The following is a 26,275-nucleotide window of genomic DNA, read 5'->3' as shown; positions in this document are numbered from 1 at the left end:
TTTTTTCATGATCTAACGTATTTATTCCTCATTCATAGTATAGAATTTGTATTATCAAGTGTACTCCTGTAAGGCCAAAATACTTGTCAATAATAGCAAAAAAAGGGGGAAATGTTTTGTGAAACCAAATTGCGTTTTAAAATGAGCCAAGCTCTCTGCAGCTGGTTAAACCGAAATCTTTCTTAATATTTGAATGATTAACTTTCCTTGTCCATCAGTGCTGGACATGTGAACAGCCCTCCTGCTGCTCATGAAACTCTCTGTTCTCCTTCCCTGTGCTTATTGTATTGAGATTTAACCTTGTCTGATGAGTGTCACACTGATTAAGTGACTGGTAAAACTATAAAACATAGCACTCCTTCTCCTAGACAACCACTGAAGTGTGTATTCCCAATTTTACAGAAGTCATTCCTGGGTGGATTTTTGACTAATCATGTGTTGCTGTGTTAAGACAGTAAGCTGTGGTTATATCTATGCTGTGTTCATTTTAGTAAAACTGATAATGTAAATAGTAGCAAAGTCTGTCCAAATGAAATTTCTGACATAAATATTGCATTGTTTGAACATCTCAGTTATGGTACTAAATGCTAGCATTGAAGCAATGGACTTGCTTTGAATTTATGCATATCTTTTTTGTCACTCAGTTGTAGATGAATATTGACTTCAATGGAGCTACAGTATCTAAAGCTGATTTTCAGTGTCTGGAAGCAGTGTCAGGATTTATTTTTACAAGTTTTTGATTGGGACACTACCCTACTGTTGAAGAATTTTGAGCCTGTTGGGCTCAATATAATTCCTTTATACTGGCTCTAAATTAAAGAAGAAATAAAGCAGGTTTTTTACCTTGCTATCAGACACACAATGTCTCCAGGAGAAGCAGCTATTTATTAAGTGAATGTGACTATACTCCCCACAAAATTTTGAGATTAATATGCTGTAAGATGTGTGTCATTGGGGTTTTTTGTGGTTATTTTTTCCCCTCTCTTGTATTGGATTCAATTATGCTTGTTGAGGGGTCATCACTGCTAAGTCAAGAGAAATAAGGAATAGAAGAGGAGCAAAATCCGAGGGAAAAGAGAGGAACAGGGGGTAGGAAAAGGTGACCAAGGTCCCTCATTTGGTCGTGGTGAGCAGTTAGAGCAGTTCAGCTCCTTGTGGGAATGGAGCCTGAGCAGCAATGCAGTGTAATGGCCAAGCCCCCACATTACTCAGATAGCAGTTCTGTTCATAAAAGGGAATTTCTACAATTAACATCTACTTCAGAGCAGTTTACCCAGCTGTAGTATAATGGGTTTTGGAGAGGGTGATGTTTTCTGGTTTGCCTGGAGGAGTGGGTTGGTATTTTTTTGGTTTCTTTTCAGTAGACACACAAGTATTCCTCACCTCTAGAAGGAGTAGCTTCTGAGTTACCTCTCTTTGCCTTTTTCACCTTTCTCTGTTTTCCTTTTTCTCCACCATATAGTAGCAGTGTATTGATTTTGCTGGCAGAATACATGAAATTGAGTTATGAGTTTATCAGAAGTTCATTTAAACAAATTATATGTCCCTGTGGGTTAACTGTGTGAGAGTTCTCTGCACTTTCCCTTTGCTTCAGGACAAGATGATTGATTAAAAATACTTAATTTCCCTGCTTGCCTGCTCCCATGCCCTTTAAGGAGAGTTTTAAAATTGCTTTACATTACATTTATTTGCTATAGGATAGACCTTTTTCCTAGAAGTCATGTACCTTCCTGAAGTTTGTCCTAGGAATGGAACATTTATATGTGACAAGTAAAATGAAATGCTAAAACTTAAAGGAATTCTGACATATTCTTAGGTTTATTGGACTGCTTACTTTGAGGGGCAAAAGCAAGGAGACGAGTTTGGTCACGAAATACACCACGGATTTATTTTCATCTTTGTGTTTTCCATCTTTGCTTTCTTGGACAGTCTGACTGGCCTGCTCCAGTACACTGCACTGCTGCAAAAGGCTTAAAATGGGAGGAATAATTCCTTCTACTGGGCTGTAGGAAGTGGGTGATGGAGCTGTAAGTGGGAAGGTAAAGGGAGAGTGTGCAAAGAGGGTGATAACTTTGAGTACTGTTTCAAGGGACAAGAATTGGGTTACTAAATCTGTGATGTAGTGTTTAGGATTCATATAGGAAATTCTGTGTATGAATGAGATCCAACACTTTCATTTATATTGTAATAGTGACAGTGGATGACAATGTTTCTTCATTTCCATGGTGTAGCACACCCCATAAAAGTCACTGTTGTGTTCACTGAAGGGGATGCAGCTGCCCAGTCCATCTGAACACACTATGACAGAGGACAGTGTGGAGCGTGAAGCAAATCTATAGCCTTGAAACATTGGAGGACATTGGAGTTAGACAAAGTAGTTAATATCTAAGCCTGGCTTTTGGCCAAGACATCAGGGCTAAAGCTAAAGCCTAATAGCTCTCAGGAGTCCTGTGGGATCTCCGCCACAGCTGGTCCCCACTTTGCTTTTCCCCATCCTTGGAAGCAGAAGGCCGTAGGGAAGGCCTGTTCCTCCCTGCAATCCAGGGAGGGTAAAGCTCTGCCCTGAGGGCAGTGGTGACTGAGGTGTGTAATGTGTCAGGGCTGGCTGAGCTGAGACTGCTGACAGACCTGTGAGACAGTTCTGGGCTCTGTCCTGCTGGGCTGTGCACACGAAACTGAACTTTCCTAGAGCGGCTCAGTCACCCTGGGTCTGCTCTTCCTGTGCAACAAACGGGTACAGGTGTCACACTTCTTCTCCCTGTAATGTTTTTCTTGTTTATAGGATACCTGCTGTCCATTATGATGGTATTTACATATACATTAGTTCCACAGGACGCCTCCAACTCAAAGGGAGTCCACATTCCTCTTGCAGTTTTCCACTGGGCAGTACATTTGCCTGCCTTCAGCACGGCTGCTTGGATTTTAACTGTGTAGATATACATGCTGTTCCATTCAAAAACTTTGGTAAAATAGTCTTTCTAGCTAATGATGTTCTAATTGCAGTGACCTTCACGAAATAGGAGAGGTGATTTAGTCCATGACAAGACTTTTTCTTTAAAATTAGCCTTTTAGTGCAACAGAATAGTTACAACAGCAGCATTTTCTTCCTATTTCTGCCTACTAATTCCCTGTCCTTGATGTTGTAGATTAAAGTGGTTAGGGAATAAAATTCTTCTTTGTTTGGGGAAAGGAGGCAGGATAGGGAAACATTATTTTATGTGAATACACTCTTTGAAAAATCAAGGCCATTGGTTTTGTTATTTTTAACCTGCTTTATCATGGACCACTGATATTTTTTTTAATTTTTAAATTAAAAAATACTGACTTCTTTAATCTCAGAGCAGGAGTTCTGTGCTTCTCTGGGAAAAAAAAAAAGAAAATATCTTAATTCCATTTGGATTCCAGAGCAGGTGATCTTACAGGGTCATAGATGAGCTTCTCATCTTCTTTCAGAGCAGTATTGCATTCTGTCTGAGCTGTGGATCAGAGTGATGATAAAGATGAGAAACTTTTTGGATTCACAGTTGAGTTCTTCTGTTGGGGAATGTTGCCTTCTGTTTTATGCCAGCTTGTCCACTCTGCTGCTGGAGTGATGGGTGGGTGACTCACTGAGAGATCTGAGGATGTGATATGTCTGTTACTGAACACATCAAATGTGTATTTCCACCACATGTGGATCCCAAAGAATTTTTCTAAGTGTAGAAATATGATAGAATGGCAACAACTTTGTCACAACTGTAGATGACTGACTTGGAGGAGGCCAAGGGTAGTGCAAGCTGAGTGACTTGGATCACAAGTGATAGTTAAGGATGAGGGAATCGTTTAAAAAATAAAGAAGCCTAATTTGTGATATAGTGAGGGCCTGATGCTTATCATCTTTACCTTCCTGTAAATGAGAAGCAATCCTACTGTTGATAAGGAGTGGTTGTGTGGAACTGGTGGAAGTGAGGTCAGGAGTGAACCATCTGTCACTTGAAAACACTTAATGGTCTCACAGAAAAATGGGAAGAAACCTCTCCCTCAAAACACTGGGCTCCCAGAGTGCAATGGAGGTGGTCTTGGTGTGAAAAAAAGTAGCCAGACTGGGGGAAGCTTCGAGCTTTGCTGGCACAAAAACTGTCCTGACTTTTTCCAGAACTGTTTACTTTCTAGACTATTCAAATAATGTGAAAGTTTCTTCAGATGTGGTCAAAGTTGGTTGAAGGGGCAGTGAAGCTGTCCAGGCATTGTAACTCCCTTCAGTGACTTGTGAATACAAAGGTCTTCTATTTCCAGGCTTTTTAGCCCTTTAATCTTCACAGGCGCAGATGTTCAGACAGAGATTTTATACAAAGAACGGAAACCTAAATCGTTTAAGCTGGTAATATTTACACTTACCACGTACTGTAAAATTCAAATGGTTTACTACTTCTCTGATTAAAGGCTTCCAAAATGCACTGAAGGATTAAAATAGCTGAGCACACTAACCAGGCAGACATGTACACATTGTGTCATGATGTTTTGTTTGGCCCCTGCCCCGTTTTTCTGCCAGTCTTGAGAGATCCGAGAAGTTATCTGCAAGTTTTAGGGGTTTTTTGGTAGATTGTTTTTTATCAAACCACTAAAGTTCCACATCTTTCTTATAAAAGACATAAAAAATATGGTTGTTTCAAATGAACATGTATAAAGTGGACTGTAAAGACTTTCTGCTGGGAAATTATCATGGCTTTATAGGTATGGTCTTTATTGGAAATCAGCTGAGCTAATATTGGAAGAACATGCCTTTAAGATGCTTAGATTGGTGAAGGAATTAAACGAGTTCCATAGATGTGTTTACAACACTGGCAGGGAAATACAATAATGTTACACTTGAACAGGTTCTAAAACTAAACTATCATTTCCCCAGCTCATTGAGAATTTGGCATGCTCTGCTCTCAGCAGCAGTTCAGGTCTCCTTTCTGGGACTCTGCCTGCTTTTGTGTTCACACTCCTGAAATTTTAAGAAGGCCAAGTCCAGCTCTTACTTTGTGGCTTGTTCTTTGATCACTTATATAATAATTGAAGGTGAATGAGGAATACTGTGTTCCTCACATCCCAGACGTGACATATGCATTTTAAATAGTAACAATATACTCTTTTACTGGTGTTCTGAATCCTCAGTCAGCCTGAGCCTGGCTGTGATAAAAGCTGCCTGCATATCTTTTGTGACAGGCTGTGCCCTAGCGAAACCTTTAATCAGTCAGAACTATAAAATAAAGGAGGTGTGACCCTGGAGTAATGGAATAAATGAGGAGGTCATGTTTTCCAAGTGCCTTGATACCCCATTAATAGTGATGGGGACAGCTTGGTGTCACAGAGTGGGTTATCCTGGCATGAGAAGGACCATGGAAGAGACAATGAAAAAATGCCTGAAACCTGAAGGGTGTTGGGGGATATGAACTGAACTGGAGCTCTTTGCTCTGGAGGCACAGGACACATAGGACAGTAGGAGCTGAAAATAAGAAATTACACACTGGCTTCTGCTAATTCCACTCTGTGTCCGGGACATGGATGTGATTTAACTGAGGGAACACCATTGGTAGTGTTTTTCTGAGCAGGTGATAAAATGTTCTTCTGGATACAGTTTCATGCCTTTGGGTGAAAATAATACTGTAAAGCTTTGTGGAACATACATGCATGTCTGTTATATCCCTTTCAGATGTATATTTATGAATATGATGTAATTAATTAGTTCATGAATCCATTTACATTCTGGGCATTTAACCAGAAAAAGAATTACTGGATGACATGTTAGAAATTAAATCTATGAAATATAATATTATTGTATCTAAACTGAAATTGGAAAAAAAAAAAGACCTGAAATGTCTGATTTGGTTTAGATATCTCCAAGTTTAAAGCTTTCCATTGCCTTGTATCCTTTTTCAGTTTTGAATCTGGATTGCTATAACATGCTTTGTATCTACAAAATACTTAGTAACATTGGCTGTGGTTATAGCAGCTTAATTATGTAGCTGGCTAAAATGTATGTACTGTCACTAAGCATTATAATCATTATTACTGTGAAATTCCATCATTAGTTCACATTTGGAGTGCTGTGTGCAGCATTGCACACCCGTGTAGGAATGCAGGAGTGGAAAAGGTGCTGAGAACGAGGAATTCCATACAAAAAGAGACTGGACAGATTAGGACTGCTGAATTCCAGAAAGAGATCCTGGAAGTGGGTTGTGTTAGCAATTGCAAATCAAACATCCTGGTGTGGTGGTGGAGAATACAGAATGATCATTCTTTGTTTATCACCAAGAAAGTAATTTGGGAGACACAACGAAATTGTCAGGCTGCAGGTATAACCAGAGGTAAGAAAACCACTTTTTCAATTTAAAATGCACAATTTTTTGGAAGCCAAGATTAAAAATATGCTAAAAAGGGTATTAATTGTATTCATGCAGAATAGGTCCAGTGGTGGTTATGAAAAAGAATATGGTGTTTAGCTGAAGGAAGCCCTGAAATTAGTGATTAGCTGGAAGCAGAGGGTCTGTGGATGTCTCTGAATGTGCCCTGGTTCTTACACTGTTCCCTAAATCTTTGCTTGTTCCACACAGTCAGAAACAGCACAGTTCTGTACTATACTGTAGATGGGCCTCTGATTCATCCACTTGTCCCCCCTGCTTTTCTGAACAGTTAATTTGTATGTAAGCTGTGGTTTAATGGATGAAGTATCCTACAGTATTTAAAATTAGTGTTTGTCAGGTCAGTACTGCAGTCTCTGCCATTGTGCTCCTGCACAACAACTTCAGTTTTAAGTATTTGTGGCTTTCAGTTCAAGTGACGTTTCCTCTTCAGGGACATTCTTGCATAGTATGGTTACAACAACTGCTGCTGAAATCCCAGGATGTGGATCTTATTTCTAGATTCTGACAGAGACAGTATTAGAAATCTGCACTGCATTTCTACAGTTAGTGTTCTTTTAATTTTTGCTGCAATTTTTGATTCAGGAATCAGAGTTAGTGCTGAATTACAGGAATTTGAGATAAACTGGTTTTTGTACTTAAAATGTCGTCTACATCAACTTACTGGCAGCATGTTTAATTCAGTGTGTTTTTGCAAAAAAAAAACCCAACAAGCTCTTAGAATAAAACCTGGATGTAATGCAGCTCCTGTGTGGAAAAGTAGCAAAATACAAGATGACTGGGGGAAAACCAGAAGGGGATGCAGAGCTGATGTGTAATGGAAGGGGTGACACTGCAACTACCCTGCTAAAAATCCTCCCTTGATTCAGTTTGCCACTTACTGTTGGAAAGGTGGCAGACCAGAAGATACTTGGTGCATAACAATCATTATAAAGAATTTTTGACAGCAGGTTAATAGGAGTTAGTGCAGGTGTAGGAATTGCAAGCACTTGCACAACTGGGAGCTTCTCTTACTTTTCTTTGCATTGTTTATTGTACAGCTGCACATAGTGAAATGTGTTGCTTCCACTTACAAATAACTGAAGTGTATACAGGGAAGAAAGAAAGGGGGAAACTAAGGGGGAAAATAAATTGAGTCTGTAGAGCAAAATGTTTGGTTGTTGATTAATTTGCAGTAGATAGAAATCTTTTTGATGGTGCATTTATAGTTAGAATGAATATTAATAGGTCACCCAGAGAAGGGATCGGTCATGAATTATGGGAAAGTAGATTAAATGGGTTAGTTATCTCTCCCTTTTTGCAGGCTATGTGATTCTATTAAAGAAATTAGTTAACTTGGCAAGAGGAGTTCAGTTTGTGTTTCACTTGTTCCCCAGTGCAGGCTCAAACTCTTCCCTTCAGAAAGTATGCTTATAATGGGTAGTTTTTAAAGCAAGAGGAAGAGGGACTTAGTGTCAGGAGTCTCTGAATATGTGGTGTTTCTGAAATGCTCTGAAATACTTGAGCTGTCTCCTGTAGCTACCTGGAATTTCTTGGCTGTATCGTAGGGCTGTGGTGGAATTTGTTACTGGCTACAGAGTAACTTGGAAATCCCAGGACCAAAGGAAGGGAAGTGGCCTGTGAGTCCTGTGGAAGGGCTTTGCCTGGCAGAGCTTTGGGATTGGCCTCAGTGCTGCCAGGATCTCCTCAGGCAATCTGTTCCCCTGCTTTGTTTGCCTTTCTGCTGAAGTAGTTTTCCTTACTGGCTAATTTAGGGCACCTTTGGTAAACTTTGAGTCCACTGTTGTGTGTTGACCACAGACAAGAACAGTTTGCTGCAAAGGGAAAAGGAACAGCTCCTTGTATTTATTTATGTTAACTGTTTGGAAGACTCAGTATTGTCCCCTCTGTTTTCCATTCCTAAATCCGAGCAGCTTCAATTTATTCAGTCTTTCATAGTAGATTTGCTGTGTAGATTATACCATTAATCACGTCATGTCCTCTAAAGATTCATCTGTAGCCCACATCTTAAAGTAAGAAAACAGGGACCTTCATTAAAAATAAAAGTGCATAACCTGATTTGCTACCAGAAATTCCCATCTCAGAATTTTGTCATCTTATAGCTAAGTAGTACTGATGAGTTTGTACATCAGTACAAGACATTATAATATTACTTTTTTATTAGTTTTATTGTTATGTTCTTACATAATTAGCTAGATTAAACCTTTTTGTACCGTGTCTAGACCTCTTTTACTGTGAAGATTAAAGGATGTGAAATTACTTTAGATTGCCTTCAGTCATATAAAGTATCATTTTATCTGAACCAATTCTTGCTGCAGTGAAGTTTGGCAGCCAGAAAGTTCTTTCTGCAGCAAGTTGACACTTGTCACTGTTATATCACTTTCTGTTTCTGTATAATGACATATTTCTTATGTTAGTGGTAACTTGAGTTATCTTACAGACTACTGGTTTTTAGTTGTTCCCTGCATGAGTGTCTTTGGCATTTTAAAATAACAGGTGTACTGAACCATTATAGAAATGATTAAGAAATAGTCTAAACAAGTGAAACATCATTTGTTTGATTACAAAGGACTGCTGGTTTTATAATAAATAAATTTTGCTTCAGAGTGGGTTCAGACCAGATAGCGTTCCTGTGTGTAGCTGTTCCCATTTTATATCTGAGGGAAAACCACATTAATGTGCAGTGTAAGTATGAGCAGTGAATATTTACTGTGAAAAATCACAAACTGAAGAATAGCTTGTTTAGTTGGTCAGATTGTAAGCCAGTGGTGTTCTGTTACTGGATATAAGAGCAAATGTAACAGCCAGAAATCAAGACCTTGTTGCACGTTATTCATAATTTTGACATTGTGCAGTATTAGGTTGTACAGGTTGATGCCAAATGGGGTACCCACAGGAGAAAAAGACATATTAAATACAGAGACATCTGCTCCTGTTTTCAAATTACATAGGAGAAATGGGTAACATATCACACTAAAGCAGATGCTTTTTGTTATTCAGAAGTTATAATTAAATGCAGTTTCTTCTGTGGTTGGTGATGAAAGTGTGAGAGCAGCCTCAGAGCGGGGCAATGTTTCAGATTACACAGACCACAACTGCCTGTTACACATCAGCACCACAAACCCTGGGCTGGCTTGGCTCGTTGCATTGTAACGCTCAGGCCAACCCATGTTTGCAAACCACATTCCCCTCCAGCCTGCCGTGTTCCCAGCCACGGGATGAGGAATGGGAGGTCCCTGCCCTAGGTGGGATGAGGAATGGGAGCTCCCTGCCCTAGGTGGGATGAGGAATGGGAGCTAGGTGGGATGAGGAATGGGAGGTCCCTGCCCTAGGTGGGATGAGGAATGGGAGCTCCCTGCCCTAGGTGGGATGAGGAATGGGAGCTCCCTGCCATAGGTGGGATGAGGAATGGGAGCTCCCTGCCATAGGTGGGGTGAGGGAGGAATGGGAGCTCCCTGCCATAGGTGGGATGAGGAATGGGAGGTCCCTGCCCTTGGTGGGATGAGGAATGGGAGCTCCCTGCCCTAGGTGGGGTGAGGAATGGGAGCTCCCTGCCCTTGGTGGGGTGAGGAATGGGAGCTCCCTGCCCTGCCCTAGGTGGGATGAGGAATGGGAGCTCCCTGCCCTAGGTGGGGTGAGGAATGGGAGCTCCCTGCCCTAGGTGGGGTGAGGAATGGGAGCTCCCTGCCATAGGTGGGGTGAGGAATGGGAGCTCCCTGCCCTAGGTGGGATGAGGGAGGAATGGGAGCTCCCTGCCCTAGGTGGAATGAGGGAGGAACGGGAGCTCCCTGCCCTAGGTGGGGTGAGGAATGGGAGCTCCCTGCCCTTGGTGGGGTGAGGAATGGGAGCTCCCTGCCCTTGGTGGGGTGCAGCTCAGTTACTGACCTCGCATGGGATCCGTGACTGGAGGCAAAGTGTGTAGATGTTAATCTTTTGCTATTATACAATTATTGCTGGAAGTTACATGCTTAGGTTCTCATCCTTTGAAGGGGGCAGAAGTGACACACAGACAGACAAAGCTCATTTTGAGGTAGCTACACACTGGAATAGCTCTGGAGAGGTATGGCAAGCATTTGTTTGTGGACAGTGCCTTCTTTTTGTCTCCCAAATGAATTGATATGTGTGCATGCTTGTTGGTACAAAGGTTGTTCAGAATATAAATAAACTATTTAAAGGATGCTCATTTTAAAAGGATGTTCTACATAATAATAATTGTGAGAAACAGACATTGGAAACCTGCTTTGAAAACTTGTGATTCAGCCAGTTGGTCAAGGGAAGCAAATGAAAATACATATAATTTCTATGTGACAAAGTTGAGTTCTTTGCCCAGTGCAAATTCTGAGAAATCCTGACTGTATCTAGCTCCAAGGATGGGTAAATTTGGGCCACAAATCCACAGGGAGATGGGGATGGGTAGTTGTAACTTCTTAGCTGCGCTGATATCTTTCCAACCACAAGGTCAGGATGTTGAAATATTTGGCCACAGCTTGAAGGGTTAACTCTCCTCGTGGTAACAGACCCTGTCCTTCCTAATCCTCCCCAGCTTCCTTCACAAGAGGACCCCTCTCTTTGAGGGGTCCTTCTTTCACTTTCCTTGTGCTGCTGAATGGACTAAGTGGCACTGAACACCAGAGACCAACAATTTGTCCTGTCATTTATTGAGTTTGATGGGAGTTTCTGTGAATGTAGGATTTGGTGGGTCATCTTGAACAGCTCTTTCTCTTGAAGTGATAATGTGGAGACCAGGGGAAAAGTGGTAATGTGAGAGTTAACTATAGGAGCATTTTTGGTTGGTTGGAAATCAGCCTGTCCTCTTACATTATTGCTTTCATTAAAAAGTTCCACATTAAGTGGGAGTTCCTGAAATAATATTGCAACCACTAGCAATCTCCATTGTTGGAGGCATCAGAGTGGGAGAGAGCAGCCAGTGTCTGTTGACCCTACTTCATCACCAAAACCAACCTTTTTTCCTGCTTTTGCTATTATGACAACACTTTTCAGTCTCCACATTTCTAAGCTTTGCATCATGCAGTGCTTTCCATTGCTGAGAACTAAAGAAAAACTATTTCTGTCCAGATAGTCAAAAAAAATGACCCGCCCAGACTTTTTATCTGAATGGTTGATGGCTGTAGGAAACCTCCTCCTATACTGGCAGGACAGGCCATCCTCTGGCAGGCTGGGAATGAGAGATGCTACTTCTTATGTCATCCCACTTCACTTAGGACTGCAGAGTGAATGGCTGGACAAGGGTATTAGTGCTCTCCTCGTGTTACAGCGTGAATTCTAATTCCTTAATCCATGTGTTGTGTCCGCAGGTTCCGCAGAGGATAGAAGAGCAAGGAGATGCGTCTGAGGACAGCAGTGCAGGAATCCCAGGCATGTGGGGCAACTGGGGCCCCTGGTCTGCCTGCTCCCGGAGCTGCAGTGGAGGTGTGATGGAGCAGACCCGGCCCTGCCTCCCCGCCTATTACCGGGAGCGGGATCGGGGGTACCGGCGCCCGGGGCGGCAGTTCCCGGCCTCGGACAGGACTCACCACAGCTCCCACCACGAGGACTCGCTCTCTGCCTATCCCGGCCACGTCATTTCTGCCATCCGCACATCCGTGCCGCTCCACAGGAACGAGGAGCAGCTTTGGGCTGGGCTTCGTGCCCCTGCCGGGGGCCGGAACAGCAGCCACGGGGGCAGGGGCACACCGAGGGGCAGCCGGCACTCCCAGGGCCAGCAGCATTCCCAGGGCCAGCAGCATTCCCAGGGCCAGCAGCATTCCCAGAGCCAGCAGCACTCCCAGAACCAGCAGCACTCCCAGAACCAGTGGCACAGCGCCCAGGCGGAAAAGAGGTGCGTGTCTGTGCACACACGGCATTCCCAGGGGGAGTGATGTTTTTTCAGAATGACATGGCAGATTAGAGTTGATATTTTTTAATAGTTACGGTAAAGTTATTAAAGATTGAGACTGATTTTTGCAGCATTTACCATCTTCTGTGGAAGGCTGTCCTCCCTCATGACTATATGATTATATATATATATATATGACTATAGATATGATATTACCCAAGAACACATATAATTCTTCTATAATTGTACTAAGCAGATTATCTCATTCCCCTTTATCTTATTCCCCTTTTGCATTATGATTTATTGAGAGATTTTTCCTTTTTCTGCCACATTCTCATTTGACATTTCCTTCTTCACCATAATAATAAAAATCAGAACAAATAACAGTTCTATAATTGTATTCTTAACTTCCACAGCCAGTCTGATTTTAATTGGTTGAAAAAAAGATTAACCTTTTTTTCATAAAGGATGACCAACTGTCTGTTCACTTTTTTCCTACTCAAAACTCTAGGTTTGTTTTGTATTTTTCCAAAGAATTTCTATTTATTACCTTTTTTATTTTCTCTTTTTTTTGCTTTTTTTCTTTCTACCACCTCTTTTAGCAAAATTTCCTGTTCGAAGAAAGAAACAAAATTATTTAATACACAGAATATTTTAAACACTGTATATGTTTATATTAATTTTGTAATAACAGTTGCTCAGTCTTTAAGGCTGAGTGGAACTGTGCTGTTGCAAGCAATTCCAACGAATTCTCCCATTTCTGAGGAAATACTTTTTTATCTTCTTAGATACCAATCTATCAGAGTTTTTTAATGTATGTATGGAAGGAAAATAGATGTGTTTCCAGTTTGGAAGCTGAGCAGAACAGGCATGGAGATCCCCTGGGATGGAGTGCTCCTGAAATGTCTCTGTTCTGTCTGTCTTTCTTCTGAATGTGTATTCCAGCAGTTCTCTGGTTCTTTCCCTCTCAGCTCTCTTCTGGGAGACACAAGAAGAGAAGTTTTTTGGGGTAGTTAACAAAAAATCCAACCCAAGCCAAACAAAAAGCACCGAAAAGCCATAACCAAAGAAACCTTCCTTCATATCTTCTATTTCTTTAAGATTCCTAGTGATGCAGTCAGCTGTAATCACCTCTTTAAAGCCATGTTACTGCCCCAAACAACATAAAAAAGTGTTACCTTGAGGCAGTATTCCAGCCTGACTGCAGTAAGACAGTAGAACTCTGTTGCTGCTGATAAAGACATTCTCAGCCCCTGCAAGAACCTCTCTCCATCTAAAAGAATAGTTGAAAATAGAATTAACCTATTAGTCTCAGTGAAGCATAACTTTCAAGCAGCAGAACCAGCTGTTCAGATGCTGATCTTCCCAAGTGTCCTGGGACACATTTCCTTTGTCACTGCTTTGTCAATCAAACCCATGCAAATGATGGCCTGGGCCTGTTGATATAAATGCAACATGGCACTGATGATCTTAGGGAAGTGCAGGGAATGCCAGAGACAGGCACAAGGAGTGTTAACATGACTGCACTGAGGCAAAAGTCATATTTTCTTTCTTGTGTTTTCCTACTTAATAATTTCCTATAAAGCACTCCTGTTCCGGGCTGTGCAGCGTGACAGCCCCAGGTTGTAGGACATAGCTGGGTCACTGCTAATCCTGGGGCCTGGCCTTGCACTGTGAGCACAAAGGCATCTGGAGCCTGTTTGCTCCAGCCCTTGGCACCCTCTGTGTCCAAGGGAATCCCAGCTGGCCTGGCCCCTGCAGCAGCCCTGCTGCCAGGCTGCTGGCACAGCTGGGCTCCCATCCCCACGGGCTGGCCCTTGCTGCTGGGGTGGCCCCTGCAGGCCAGCAGAGACTGGGATGGTTTGGAACAATCACTGCAGGATTGGCTGCAATGTGAGAGGATGATGAGCAGAAAATGATACTGCCTGTGTGCAGAAGTGAAGCTGTGTTATTCCCTAATAGATGCCTTGCCTGTGAAATATTAAAATGATCATAATATCTGTTGTGTCTCCACTTTCTTATATGATGGAGGCCTTTGCTTTTGAAAATTCTTGTGCTTTCCTAAGCACAGTGCAAGCTTCTGTACCACAGTTGATTTTCCACCCCCACACATGCACACTGCCCCTTGGCAAAAGACTGAGGACTCAAGGTCAGTGTTTTAATCTTACTTGCATAATAAGTTGTTTCCATCTTGTGTTAGCAGGTCCCTGGTGGCTTTAAAGCCTGTCTTATTGCATAACTTTGAGATTCTTTGGTGGTGACTGTAAAAACAGAATGAGAACAAAAAATGTTAGTAGGAAATGGAATTGTTAGAATGACAAACCTAAGAGTTTTCCTTAATTTGCAAAATCTACAGTAAAAACTTTCTTTACAAAGGAGATTAGTGTTCCTATCAAATAGATGGAAAATGGATTTCAAAATGTGAGTTACTCTAGACATGATTTTTATACTGTAGAACAGTGTTCAGTGTTCACTAAATGGATGATCCTGGAAATTCATGTCAGGCTATTAAAAAAATAACTCCTCTGTTTTCACAAATTGTACAGTCAGTGGAAACTTTTTGGGGTATCTCTATTTACCGTGCTGGACTTTATATAAAAGCTGTAATTTTAGCAGACTTCCATAAAGCAATAAAAGAGGAATGGACATTTGTGACTGAGATTAAGCTCACGTTGATAACATGGTAGAATGAAACTGGATGGATTCCAAGGCAAATAGGTTTGACAGCAACAGCAATCCTCTCCAGCAGCCCAGTATGTTTGTATCATTGAGCTGCAAGTGGAAAAGTTCTCTGCCTGCTTCCAGGCAGCTGACAAAGAACTGCTCAACTTTTTTTAATCAAAATTCAGAATATGATTTAGATATCATAAAATTTGATACGCCTTGACTTTGAAGAGGATATTCACATTTTCAGCTTTTGAAAGTTAGTTCAGTTAGGCATTAGGGAACCAGGGCTGCACTTGAAGCTCAGGGAAAGAGAGATTTGAGGTACCTACAATTTGAAGCCTAGTTTGGAAAGTTTCAGTGCATCAGAAGTGATGGTCAGTCACTGGAAGGAGTATGGAAACACTAAAAGCTGATGGTTCTCTGTGATGTCTGGCAAAGACAGGGATCATTTCCAAGTCTTGAAGAGTTGAGTTGCCATTAGCACAGCCTCTTTTTTTCTATTTTGCACCTGGCTAAACTGCGTGGGGCATACCATACAATAAGAACAAACAGGAATGAGGAGACAGTGAAAAAATATCACAGCCTTTAGACAAAAAAAAAATTGAAGCATTTAGATATCTTTATAGAGAGGCACACATGGAAAAGTAATAAGGGCATGCAAAAGGATAACATGCTTAAAGAGAGAAAACACATCTTGAAAGGAAATATCATTCATGGGCTAGTGTTTAGTATTTCTTATTCTCTGTTTTGGGGATAGAGAAGACAGAACCACAATTGCATATAAATTATAGGATGCTTACAGCTGCCACCTTCTCTCTCTCTGTTGAAAAGCGAGTGGCTTTCGTGGTGGAGTGGCAAAACTTCTGAGTCCACATCTGTAAGCACGATGTGCACCTTGTATCTGGTTCTTAGGAGCAGAAAGAAAAAAAAATAGAGTTATCACCAGAATAATAAAATAACTAAAGCATTCTTGCATAAACAGGGCAAGTTTAAAGAAATATGTTAACAAGGAAAGTGCTTCCCTAAAGCTTTTTATTTTTGTATTTGGAAAAGGAATGAGAGGAAAGATTTGCACTGAGGAAATAATCCAAAAATCATCGACTTCTCACATGGCTGTAGCTCTGTGGTCTTTATTGTGCTGCCAGCAGCTGACGTGCAAGTCTGCTGTGCTGCTGTGTACCCTGGATAGGCTCAGTCTGCTTTTCTAGGCCCGTGAGCAATGGAAAGGAAGAGTCTATCTTTTAATGTCAAACCAGAATTTCCTTTCTGAAAGTATTTCTTTTGCCCCCTCTCACAGATGGCTTTGACCAGGCAAATGTAGGTCACTCAGCTGGCAGGTCTACAATTAACCTTTAAAGGGACAATTCAATTGTTATTTCTTTAACCCATTTAAGCATCATTAGCTGTGTGTTGTGATGCAATTTCTGTGACCTGTTCTAGTCAGCTCCAGTTCCAAGAGGAGGACGAATGTGTGATTGCTGCACCTTGAGGTTCAAGAAGGTATTATTTTCTCAAGTTGTGAGGGTTTATATTTGTTGGCATGAGTGTTTGCTTTTCTTAGTATCTGGAGTGAAACCCAGCTCAAGTACTTAGCCATCCCTCCTTTCATTATTTCTCTCATGCAATGAAAATGTCGTGCATTTAACCCCAAACCCAGCATGGTTATTAAAGCTTGTTGCAGGTTGATGTGTGTACAGAAGGAAGATAGAGAGAGAAGGATGGCATCCCTTTCTGAGGATAAATTTTCCAGAAGAAATCTAAGAGCTGTGGTGGTAATCAAAAAATTCATTTTGGTAGCACTTGGGGGATTTAAAGCCATGTGAGAAAGATGTTTGTTTTCCTTCTGAATAAAATTCCAAACAGATTCTAACAGCAATAATGATCACATGAAGTATTTCCTCCCAAAATGAGTAGCTAGCTGGGGTGGTTGTGGCCTCAGGCTGACTTCATGCTGTCACACTTCTCATCTGGGTATTAATCCCTCCAGGTCTCACTTATTACTGAATTAATATCAATTTTTATTATGCTACTGTGAGTGTGCTTTGAATAGTATTACCAAAAATAAAACCCTAACATGGTGCTATAATTGCAAGCCACCCCAGAAGCTTTCTTAGTCTTACTCTGAACAGTTCAACCCTTCCTGAGCTGGGCTGACTGAAAGAGGGGAAGTGAGAACACTGCTGGTGTTCAGTCAGGTGGAGATAGTGCATTTTACCAGGGAATTATTGCCCAATCACTGAGGGGTAGAGACACAGCAAAGCTCCCATCACATTGGTAATGCATCTCAGCAGAACTATGAGGTTCTTTGCATTGAATTTCTGTTGGTTTACCTGCCAACTGCATGGTTACAGGATTCATTCAAGTCTTAAAGATGAAGCTAAGAGGATCAGAGGTATTATTGAACTCAGAGAAAAAGAGGACTGTAGTATTTGGGTTCAGATTTTGGAATCTCTCTCAGAGCTGAGTGACATAAATGAGGTTATATAGCACTTGCTGGGAGATCAGCAAAACCAAATATAGTAAGTTATTGTACTGGGCATATTGCAACTGTGCTAAACTGGGGCATTAGTGGTGGTCTCTGAGGATGGAAAATTTCATTTAAGACTGTCCACATCCCATTAATTAAACCTGTTCCAAAGAGGCAGTTTTCTTAGTGAGCTTATTCATTAATTCTACTTTCTCATAAAAATGAAGATATTTTTTGCCCCTAATATGATGTAGAAACGAGAAGGTTTGTGATATAGTGTGGTATAATCCATTTTCCTACAGAAGAAGCACTTTTTAGGTGTGGTTGCTTGCTCTGTGAATTCTAACAGTTAAAATTTTTGGGACAGCTATGCTCACAATAATTTTAATACTCCTCTGTGACATGGGAGGCAGTGCATATCCACAAATCCTGGTGTGGTTACCGAAGTTACCATGGCCATAAACCAAACGAGTTAGTGCCTTTCTTTTAGTTAATGCTGATGAAAATCAGGCAGATGAAGTGAATGCCTGCACTGAATGAAGTGCCCTGCAAGGTGCTGATGAAGCTGAACAAGGTGCTCTGGTGTGGCAGAAGAAGTTTGTGGTGCTGGCCCTGCTTCCCAGTGGCTGATGCCCCCTTGGAAGGGCTGGTTCAGCTCCTGTGACCAGCCGTTGGACAGGGATATCAGAGAGATCTGCTCACTGCTTTAGGGCTGGTTTCTAGGTCAGTGAGCAGACAGCCATGCATGTCCATAATATAAAACAGAGTCTGAGAGCTCCCCTCCTTCATTCATGTTTAAGTGATTTTCTCCAGATTGATTTGGAGCTGGTGAAAAGTGAGTCTGTGGAATGCAGAGCTGCTCAGGGCTCGGGGCAGTGCTGGGAGGGGATACATGGTGGCTTTTGGTGGGAAGCAACCTGACTGTTCAGAGCTCTCCTTCTTGAGTAGATGGAAATATATCCAGATCCAGAAATAATCCAGTAAATCATTCATTTTTCTTAAAAAGGATTCTTGTTAAAGAATCTGCTAAAATACTCTGAAGATGTAAACTCGGTAGCAGTTATGAATAGGGTAACACAGTTTATTTTGTGACTTAAACATAAGAAAAAGGGGGAAAAATCATGCTGGGCAGTCTTTTTAAAGTAAACCTTGTTAACTTTGTGCCTAAAAATATATAAAACATGAAATAGAATTAAAAGCAGTAGGAGGGCTGGAAAGTAAATGATTGACTAGGACAGTTGTAGGCCAGTTACAGTTCTGAATTATGGAGGAAATGCCAGGGGTTAAAAATAAGTATCTGAAATTATTTTAAGGATACTATTTAGGAGTAATAAGAAAAAATAAAGTACATGAAAAAATAAATACCCATACTTATTCTGTTAACAGAAACTTATGCCAGTAGGGCCAGGATTTTTTTCCATTTGAAGTTTTGTGTCTGCAAGGACTTCTCCATCTCCCTTTATTTTTCTTCTTTATTACATTTTAAATATTGGAGTGCTATTTCAATAGCTGCATTGCTGACAGGAAGAGCTAATAAGTCATTTTTAGTTCTTCAGAAACAAAATCAAGGCAACTTAAATACTTGAACTGTTTGTAAATGGGTAGTGTCATTTAAAACCTGTCAGTTAATTACAATTATGTAGTGCTGCTTAAAAGATATTTTCTATGACCTAAAATATTAAGTTAAATTGGGAATACTTACCCACAGAAATAGATTTAATGAAGTTAAAATGTATGTAATTGATTTAGTTATAGAGGATTTTGCCTGCTAACAAGCAATCCTGTTAAAACCATGATGAGCAGTAGGGCTTAAATTTAAGCTGAAGAGCTTTGATAGGGATCTGAGGGGACTGAGCTCCTTTAGAACTAATTTTCTACTTGAAATCAAAGAACTGCAGTTTTGTAGCATTTTTTGAAATAGAAATGAATAACTGCAATGCAAAAGCACAAATCAGTGTAATTTAAAAGACATTTTGCAGTGGTAAATAACGTGGAATATTGGGAAATAAAGCTATAAATCATATTTGTAACCTCTCTTCTGCCTTTTCTTCCACTTGGTCTTGCACATAAAGCCTCTGTTTCTGCTGGTCGCTGTTAAGTTCAGCATGAGTAGGTGCTGGTGGTGGATTGATTGCTGTGATGATGGGACAAAACCACAGCCAGCAGCACTTCAGGGAACAGATTATAGGGCAGCTGCTTAATTCCAGTGAGAAGGATGGGCAAGAACCTGGAGAATGTTTGTTTGGGGCCTGGGCACGCAGAGCCAGGTCAGCCCCTGGGTGCGGTTAGATCGAGCTTACTGAGGAGATGAGTTTCCTTGGCTTATTAAAGGACTTACATGTTAATTCCTGGACAGGATTCCTGGTAAAGGAACCTTTGAAAAAAGCTTCAAACTCGACCGAACTCTCAACAAGATCAAGAGAAAGGTCTAAGTGTTGGTTTCACTCTGTCTGGTGATGTGTGGGGAGATTCTGTTGTGTGGTTGTTGTGACTGGGCAAGCAGGGAAGGAAACCATCTTCCTCTGCTTGTGAAATTATTTCTGCCAATAGACAGTTTTGAAAAGAATATCTACATTTCTTGTGCAGTTTTTTTCTTCCCATCCCTGGTGAAACTGTTACCTTCCCAGAACATTACATTACTCTGGAGAAACACGGAAAGGTTGTGCATTGAAAATGTGGGAAATTGGCAGTTTCTTCAGGTTCATTCTAAGGAGACTTTCCAACAGTACAAGTCTTCCTTGGTGTCATAAATGAGTGTTTTTGCTAATGTTCACCCTTGCAGTTTTTCATTTACAAGGGAAGTACTTTGATACTACGAGATAAGATGAATGAAATGCTACAAAGCTCATGAAAATACATTCTTTATTCTGTCAGACATCAGAAGAAAAAGCAAACGAGTTATGCTTCATCTGGAGGTGAGCCAGGGAACCTCTGTTTAGAGAACAGAGGGAGAAATGTGAGGAGAGAGGAAGTGATGGAAAAAGGGAAAAAATGAAAAAGATATGTTGGAGAGAGGCTTTGTAAAGAGCACTTAAGAGAAGAGGTGGAGGCCCAGGAAATTTGTAATCTTACCTGTGTATTTTAAAGACACTGGATATCCTTGGTTCAAAGAGGGTTTCTATTCAATATAAATATTCAGCTCCGAAAGTGCTTCCTTCTTGAAGACCACTTGAGGTTCAAAGCATTGTTCTTAGCATGAGGTCTATGAGACAGTGGCAGTGCATTTATTTGCTAAGGCACACGTTTGCTGATGGCTAAAATTAGGAAAGGTACTACAGCACAGTTCCTTTTTGACACTGCAAATGTGCTAAGAAGGGCCAGTTCTCACTACTTGCAGCTGACATACTCTCATCGTGAGAGAAGTTAAAAATTAGAACACCAAGAATACTAGCTAATAATAATGATAATAATTTTAAAATGCTTGCTATAACCCTTACATTAATAGCACAAAACCTCATTTTCATACCTGTCTGGGCACATGTATTTTTGAATTAAAGAATATCTTTAGGTTGGCTTAAGTTGAAAGGGGCCCATCATTTTTTTTATCAAAGTGCTAAACAGATTTGTCTGAGCAGTCAGGGAGGTGCAGGTGTTTGTGAGAATTATACCCAAAGGAAGGACAGTGCCAGGTCTGTGTTAAACAGCTGTTATGCCTCTGCTTGAGATGAACACAAGAGATCAGAGATGTCTGCTGGCTGTGGTCTGACATGAAACACTGAATGCTTTTCTACATACGTTTTTCTGGGAGGCAGTAATTTGCCTTTAGATGATAATTCTATTCTTGGTGACATTTTTTCCCCCTTTTCATCCTAACTGACTGCAAATATTATTGAATAGTTCTTTTCCTCTTCTTATTCTCTCTTGTTCTTCTTCAGTCCAGTGAAAAACTGGAAAACTTTTTATTATTGTGTTTATTTGATATACTGCACAGTTTAGCCAGAGAGATGGCTAACAGTTGATGGAACTGGTGAGATTTAGTTGCTTTCTGATATTTCTTCCTTTCTGTTGTTTCTAATTCTTGAAGGGATATTTAGGACCTTTCCCCATGCAAAGTATTGTAGACAATCATTGTTTGATATCTTTTTATCAGAAGCAATGAAATGAAAGGCTTGTCCTACATTAAATAGTTTTATTTACCTGAATGGATCAGCAGTAGTGAAAATCTGACTGACATAAAGATTTGCAGCCAAAAGCCCTCATGTATAATTAACTGGCCTGGCATAAGTGAAACCTGGGAGCATGTCATTTCTTTACCTGAGCTGATTTGGCTGAACTAGGAGGAGGAACTTCTGTTTAAGTGAAACAGATGTAGGATATGAACATAACTGTCCCCAGTCCTAAACTGTCTCCGGGGGCTCTGAGAAGGCAGCACACCTGACAGACCTATTAAATCTCTGGCTATCAACATGAATTTACAGGCAATGGAAAATTAGCAGGGCTGTTTTGCTAATGCAGTCATATTTGGTTCAGCTGGAAAGGGGAGTGCTTTTGGAAAGATTAATGTGGAAGGTAATTGGTAACTTCCTGAGGGCTCCGGCGTGTGCAGAACGCGCTGGATTGACGCAAGGGAGGAACACGGGGTAGTCCTGCAGAGTAAAGTCCCAGGCTTCTCTTTCCTGTCACCTGTGTTTCAAACAGTTGGTGTTTTCTCCTCTCTGGGAGTTGAGTTTCTTGTGATTTTTAACTGTTTATTGTCTAGTTAAATGAGAAGTGAAGTGTTACTTTAACTGCTTCAGTTCTGAGCGTGGCAATGCTTGTACCTTAGTGCCAGTGGTTGACTTCTCATTGGAATTCAACCCTCCAATCATTCTCATGATTGGTGCTCCAATTTTTGGTGCTCAATACCTAAGTAAATCCATCTCTAAATAATATCAGCCCTGCAGGGACTTTGTTTATCAGAAGGAACCTGAGCATTATTTATTATTGCTGTTTTCTTAGAGGCTGTGTGAAGAGTTTGCACTGACACAGTCATATCCTTGATCGTGTGGTGCAGCATGTTGCAGCTTTTGGAAATGTATTAGAATCCTTTCTAAATACAGATGTTTTAGGAATTGTGCTGTGGGAGGAATATGGGGTTCAATTCTGCTACCAAACTCTTGTAATTATTTCTATTGATACTGGGGAAGCATGGACTTGTGAAGGCAGAATCTAACACCACGCTGGAAAAGCTTTGTCAAAGTTGCCTAAAATTTGGAGCCTAAAACTCAGATCTTGCTCAAGTTGAATTTTCAGAGTTTGTCTGAGAGTTGTTGACTGTGATTCAAACAGTCAACTTCACTCTGCAGCAACACATACTCAACATATACTCAACATCTTGCTCAAATGCTCTTCTTAACCATTGCTACTTTAAGAAGGATAACTTGGTTTTTAGCATAGCTGGGTATGCAAAGACTAATGCAGTGTAACCTCACTCTAATTTAGGACTGGCTAAGTAGGCACAAGGCCAGGGGTTTTACTTGCTAATGCTTTTTTCCTCCTTTACCCATTGCACTAAATGAGAGTGCATCCCAACTCTGACCTGGCTTATGATAGTGTGCATTTTAAAAACTAAAAAAAAAAAAAAAAAGGAGGAACTTCCAAGCCATGCTGTGGGGAGGAGGGAGTTATGTGGCTGAGAATGAATTTAGGTAATCATAATGAATGACAGGTAAGAATAAGCCCTGCTGGCAACTGAAAATTCCCAACAAGCCAGCAGGGCTTGGCCTATTTCTGTCTTCTACCAGCAGATCAAAGCTGAGTGGATTCAGCATAAAGCAAACAGTGTCAGCAAGCTTGGTTTAATTGTGATTAGTAAGCTAATGTAGATTTTGTCTAATTTTCCTTCTCCTTTCCTCTCCATGGTTCTCCTTTCCCTGCTGTTTTCTCGTTGTGTATAGACCAACATAACATATCTCACTTTCTCCCTCGTTGCTGCATGACATTATAAATTCTGCCTGATAATCCCCAAGAATTATAAAAGTTAATTAACACTAAGCTATTTTTACAAGCCTCTTTATTACAGTGCAACAAACTGCATTCCTAATTTATCAGGATGTTGCCAAGTGTGAATGAAAGATGCTTTAAGGCAAAACAGTGTTCAGAATAGTTTCAGTCTGGGCAATACTGGTTTAAATGAATGCATGAACACCGATAAAAGTGTTAATAATTCGAGGTTGTGTGTTGCACTTTGTTTTCAAAATTACTATGTTGAAAGCAATGTGATGTTCCAGAGTCTCCAGAAATGGTGCTTCAGTTCCTCATCAGTGGGGACATCAGAAACATTTCCAAGTTAGAGTTTAGGAAAAGAAGCCAAGATGAGGCAGGAATTAACAGCAAGAATGTTGTTACTGCTTTCACTTCCTTGTGCTGTTGCTCTATATTTCTTGCAGTGACCAACCATTTTACAAGAAAAAAATTTAATACCTTCAAAATCAATATTTTCTCATTTTTGCAAATAATTTGATGAAGTTCCAGCAGCTTTTGGACACCTGCTGCCTTCAGCCATGAGTCCTTCTTTCAGACACTTGTAATTCTGTGTTTAAGGATACTGTGCCCGTTTCAGCATTCTTTTTCCAGGCTGAAGAGTCCAAGTTCATGTCACCATTTCTTGCATGTCCTTCAGTTCTTTCCAGTTCTGATTCATGACTCTGTACTGGAGCATAACAGTCAAACATCAGTCTCATTTTTGACCTTTTGCATGACCTGTCCTCGTTTGCCAGGCAGCAGTTTTCCCAAACAATACATCTTGGTGTTCTTCTCTGGAAGAGGCTAGTGCTTGTTTAATTTGGCATTCAGAAATCTGTCATAGAGGCATATTCCTCCCATGAGCTCTGCATGTGACTTGTGGCTCAGTTATTAGCAGCTTTCTCCTCCTGTTAAAAAATGCCAGTAAAACTGTAGATGATCCATTCAAAAGGCCAGTTTCAGTTGACCTGCCACCCCTTGTCCACCTCCCATAATCTCTGCTCCCTGCCATGCAGCAGCAACTTGCTCAGTGTCAGGGGTTGTTGCCCAGGTTCATATCTCAGACACTTGGAAATTGGTGTGCTCATGTTGAGAAGAAAACCACTCTCTGTACAAATCATGTAGAGACTGGAGCAAGTGAAAAGAAGAAGTTGTATCTGTTTTCCGAGATGAACCAATTTGCTCCAAAATCTGAGATGCTTAGTGAGAACTGATACCAAAGTGTAGAATATGACTAGGAATCTTAAGAAAGATTGTTTGTTTGTTTTGCTCTTGCTCAGAAATGAAGAATTACGTTAAAAATTAAAAATATCAGCAACATAGGGGGAATCAATTTATTTGCCCATTAAAAACCCCCCAAAACACAACAATAAAACTGTGTTCATTTAAATCAAACTGGATTTAGTCTGAACTTCTGAAATAATTCCCATTCATAATTTCTCTTTCTTTCCTCTCCTGTTTACTTACAGGAAGCCTTCCTTTCCCTGCCTTAATGCCAAAAGCCATTATACTGCTGCTCTCCACTGTAACTACCAAAGCCCTGCCTCAACAATGACTGTCACTGTCAGAGCAGATTAAGGGGGATAAACACTTCAAGAGTGCTGGTCTCTTATCTGCCAGGGCAAGTCAGCACTCTTGTTCACACATCTTGAGCCAGGAAGATTGATTAAAAGCCCCACGTGGCCATAAGGCCAGAATGTGAAGTAAATGACTTCCAGGGTTCCCATGTAACAAGAATCTTAGGAGAATAGAAGACTTGGGAAGAAAGCAAACCCTAGAAAAAACAAACCCAAAGAAAGGTCCCTTTGATCTGGTGTCTGTCTGACATCTGTAACACTTCAGTTTCTAGAAAATAAGTATGTCACTTTATAACTTCTGGTTTTCACTGCAGTTCAAGTCTATTTTGTATATATATTAAAAATATAGATATATTTTATGGACAGAAAGAAAATTACTTTCCTTTATTGGTGTCTCCCTTCCTGAGCTGCAAAGGTTACCCAAAATAACTGTATTCACACGTTGCTCTGAACTGGAAGAAATAATTTTTTGCCAACTTATTCTTCAGACTATGGCATTAGAAATCAGGGCCTGGTGTGATATTGAGCTGCACAGGTTGAGAAGAAAAGCAAATGCAAATGAACCTATTGCTGGCAGATAAAATTCCAGGATTACCTCCCTTAAATGGTGAGTCATAAATGTGGTATAATTAATTCTTTGACTCTTGCAATTTGGAGCTGAGACTCCAGGCTGAGCCCGCTATGTTGCTATGAGGAAATGACCTAATGGACCAAGGCAAATTGCCTTAATTTGTTATTTATTATATCTCTTATATCTCAGATGGCATCCCAGCTGCCTGAGGCTGCTGGTACGGGTGTAACATGGCCCAAAATACAGGGTTTTCAGTGAGATCTGTGAGCAGGAGAGCAGACCTGAAACGTGATGGTCAGTGCTCAGGGCTGTCAGCTTTTGGGAATGTTTTAGTAATGGACAGTGAAAGGTGGGCTTTTATCCTGGCAACAAACTGAGGCGTCACGACTTAGGAATTAAATGTATTGGAAATCCACACTTTGCATATTTAAAAAAAAAGGTAAATCTGCTGGCCAGAGAAGAGAAAATCATCTGTGTAACATAATAAGAATATTTTCCTGCATTTGTCATGTTTTCCAGAGGTCTTTCAGTAATATTTTTATGTTCCTTATTCTTATTTCTGTTTCCATTTTTATTTCTTAAGTAGCAAATGAAGCAGAACCACAGGAGACCTTTAGAATGGATACAAAATGTTTAATGATCTTTGCCGTGCTGAATGCAAATTTTCTTCTGTCATTACTCAAATCCTCAGTAGGGATTTTCTGCTGTTATCTATCTCAAGCCCTTCTGGAACATGGTTATGAATTTTAGCAGTATACAGCTTGGATTCTCTGAATTTCCATTTTAGAGCAGAGTCCTAGGGATTAAAAGAACAACCACCACCTCACT

General features: G+C 40.7%; 1 protein-coding gene across 1 annotated transcript in view; it reads left to right on the top strand.

Moving 5' to 3' along the window:
• Positions 1-26,275, top strand: part of LOC113998785 (thrombospondin type-1 domain-containing protein 4-like) — a 75,446-nt gene that overhangs the window by 27,875 nt on the left and 21,296 nt on the right. The window contains exon 4 of the mRNA XM_039390066.1: positions 11,702-12,225. Coding sequence (XP_039246000.1) covers positions 11,702-12,225 — 524 coding nt within the window. The remainder of the gene's footprint in view (positions 1-11,701; positions 12,226-26,275) is intronic.

Source organism: Pipra filicauda, unplaced genomic scaffold (genome assembly GCF_003945595.2).
Source record: "Pipra filicauda isolate LSUMZ 115617 unplaced genomic scaffold, ASM394559v2 scaffold7_size6619720_pilon, whole genome shotgun sequence".
Taxonomy (NCBI): domain Eukaryota; kingdom Metazoa; phylum Chordata; class Aves; order Passeriformes; family Pipridae; genus Pipra; species Pipra filicauda.
This window is presented reverse-complemented; position numbering and strand designations above follow the sequence as displayed.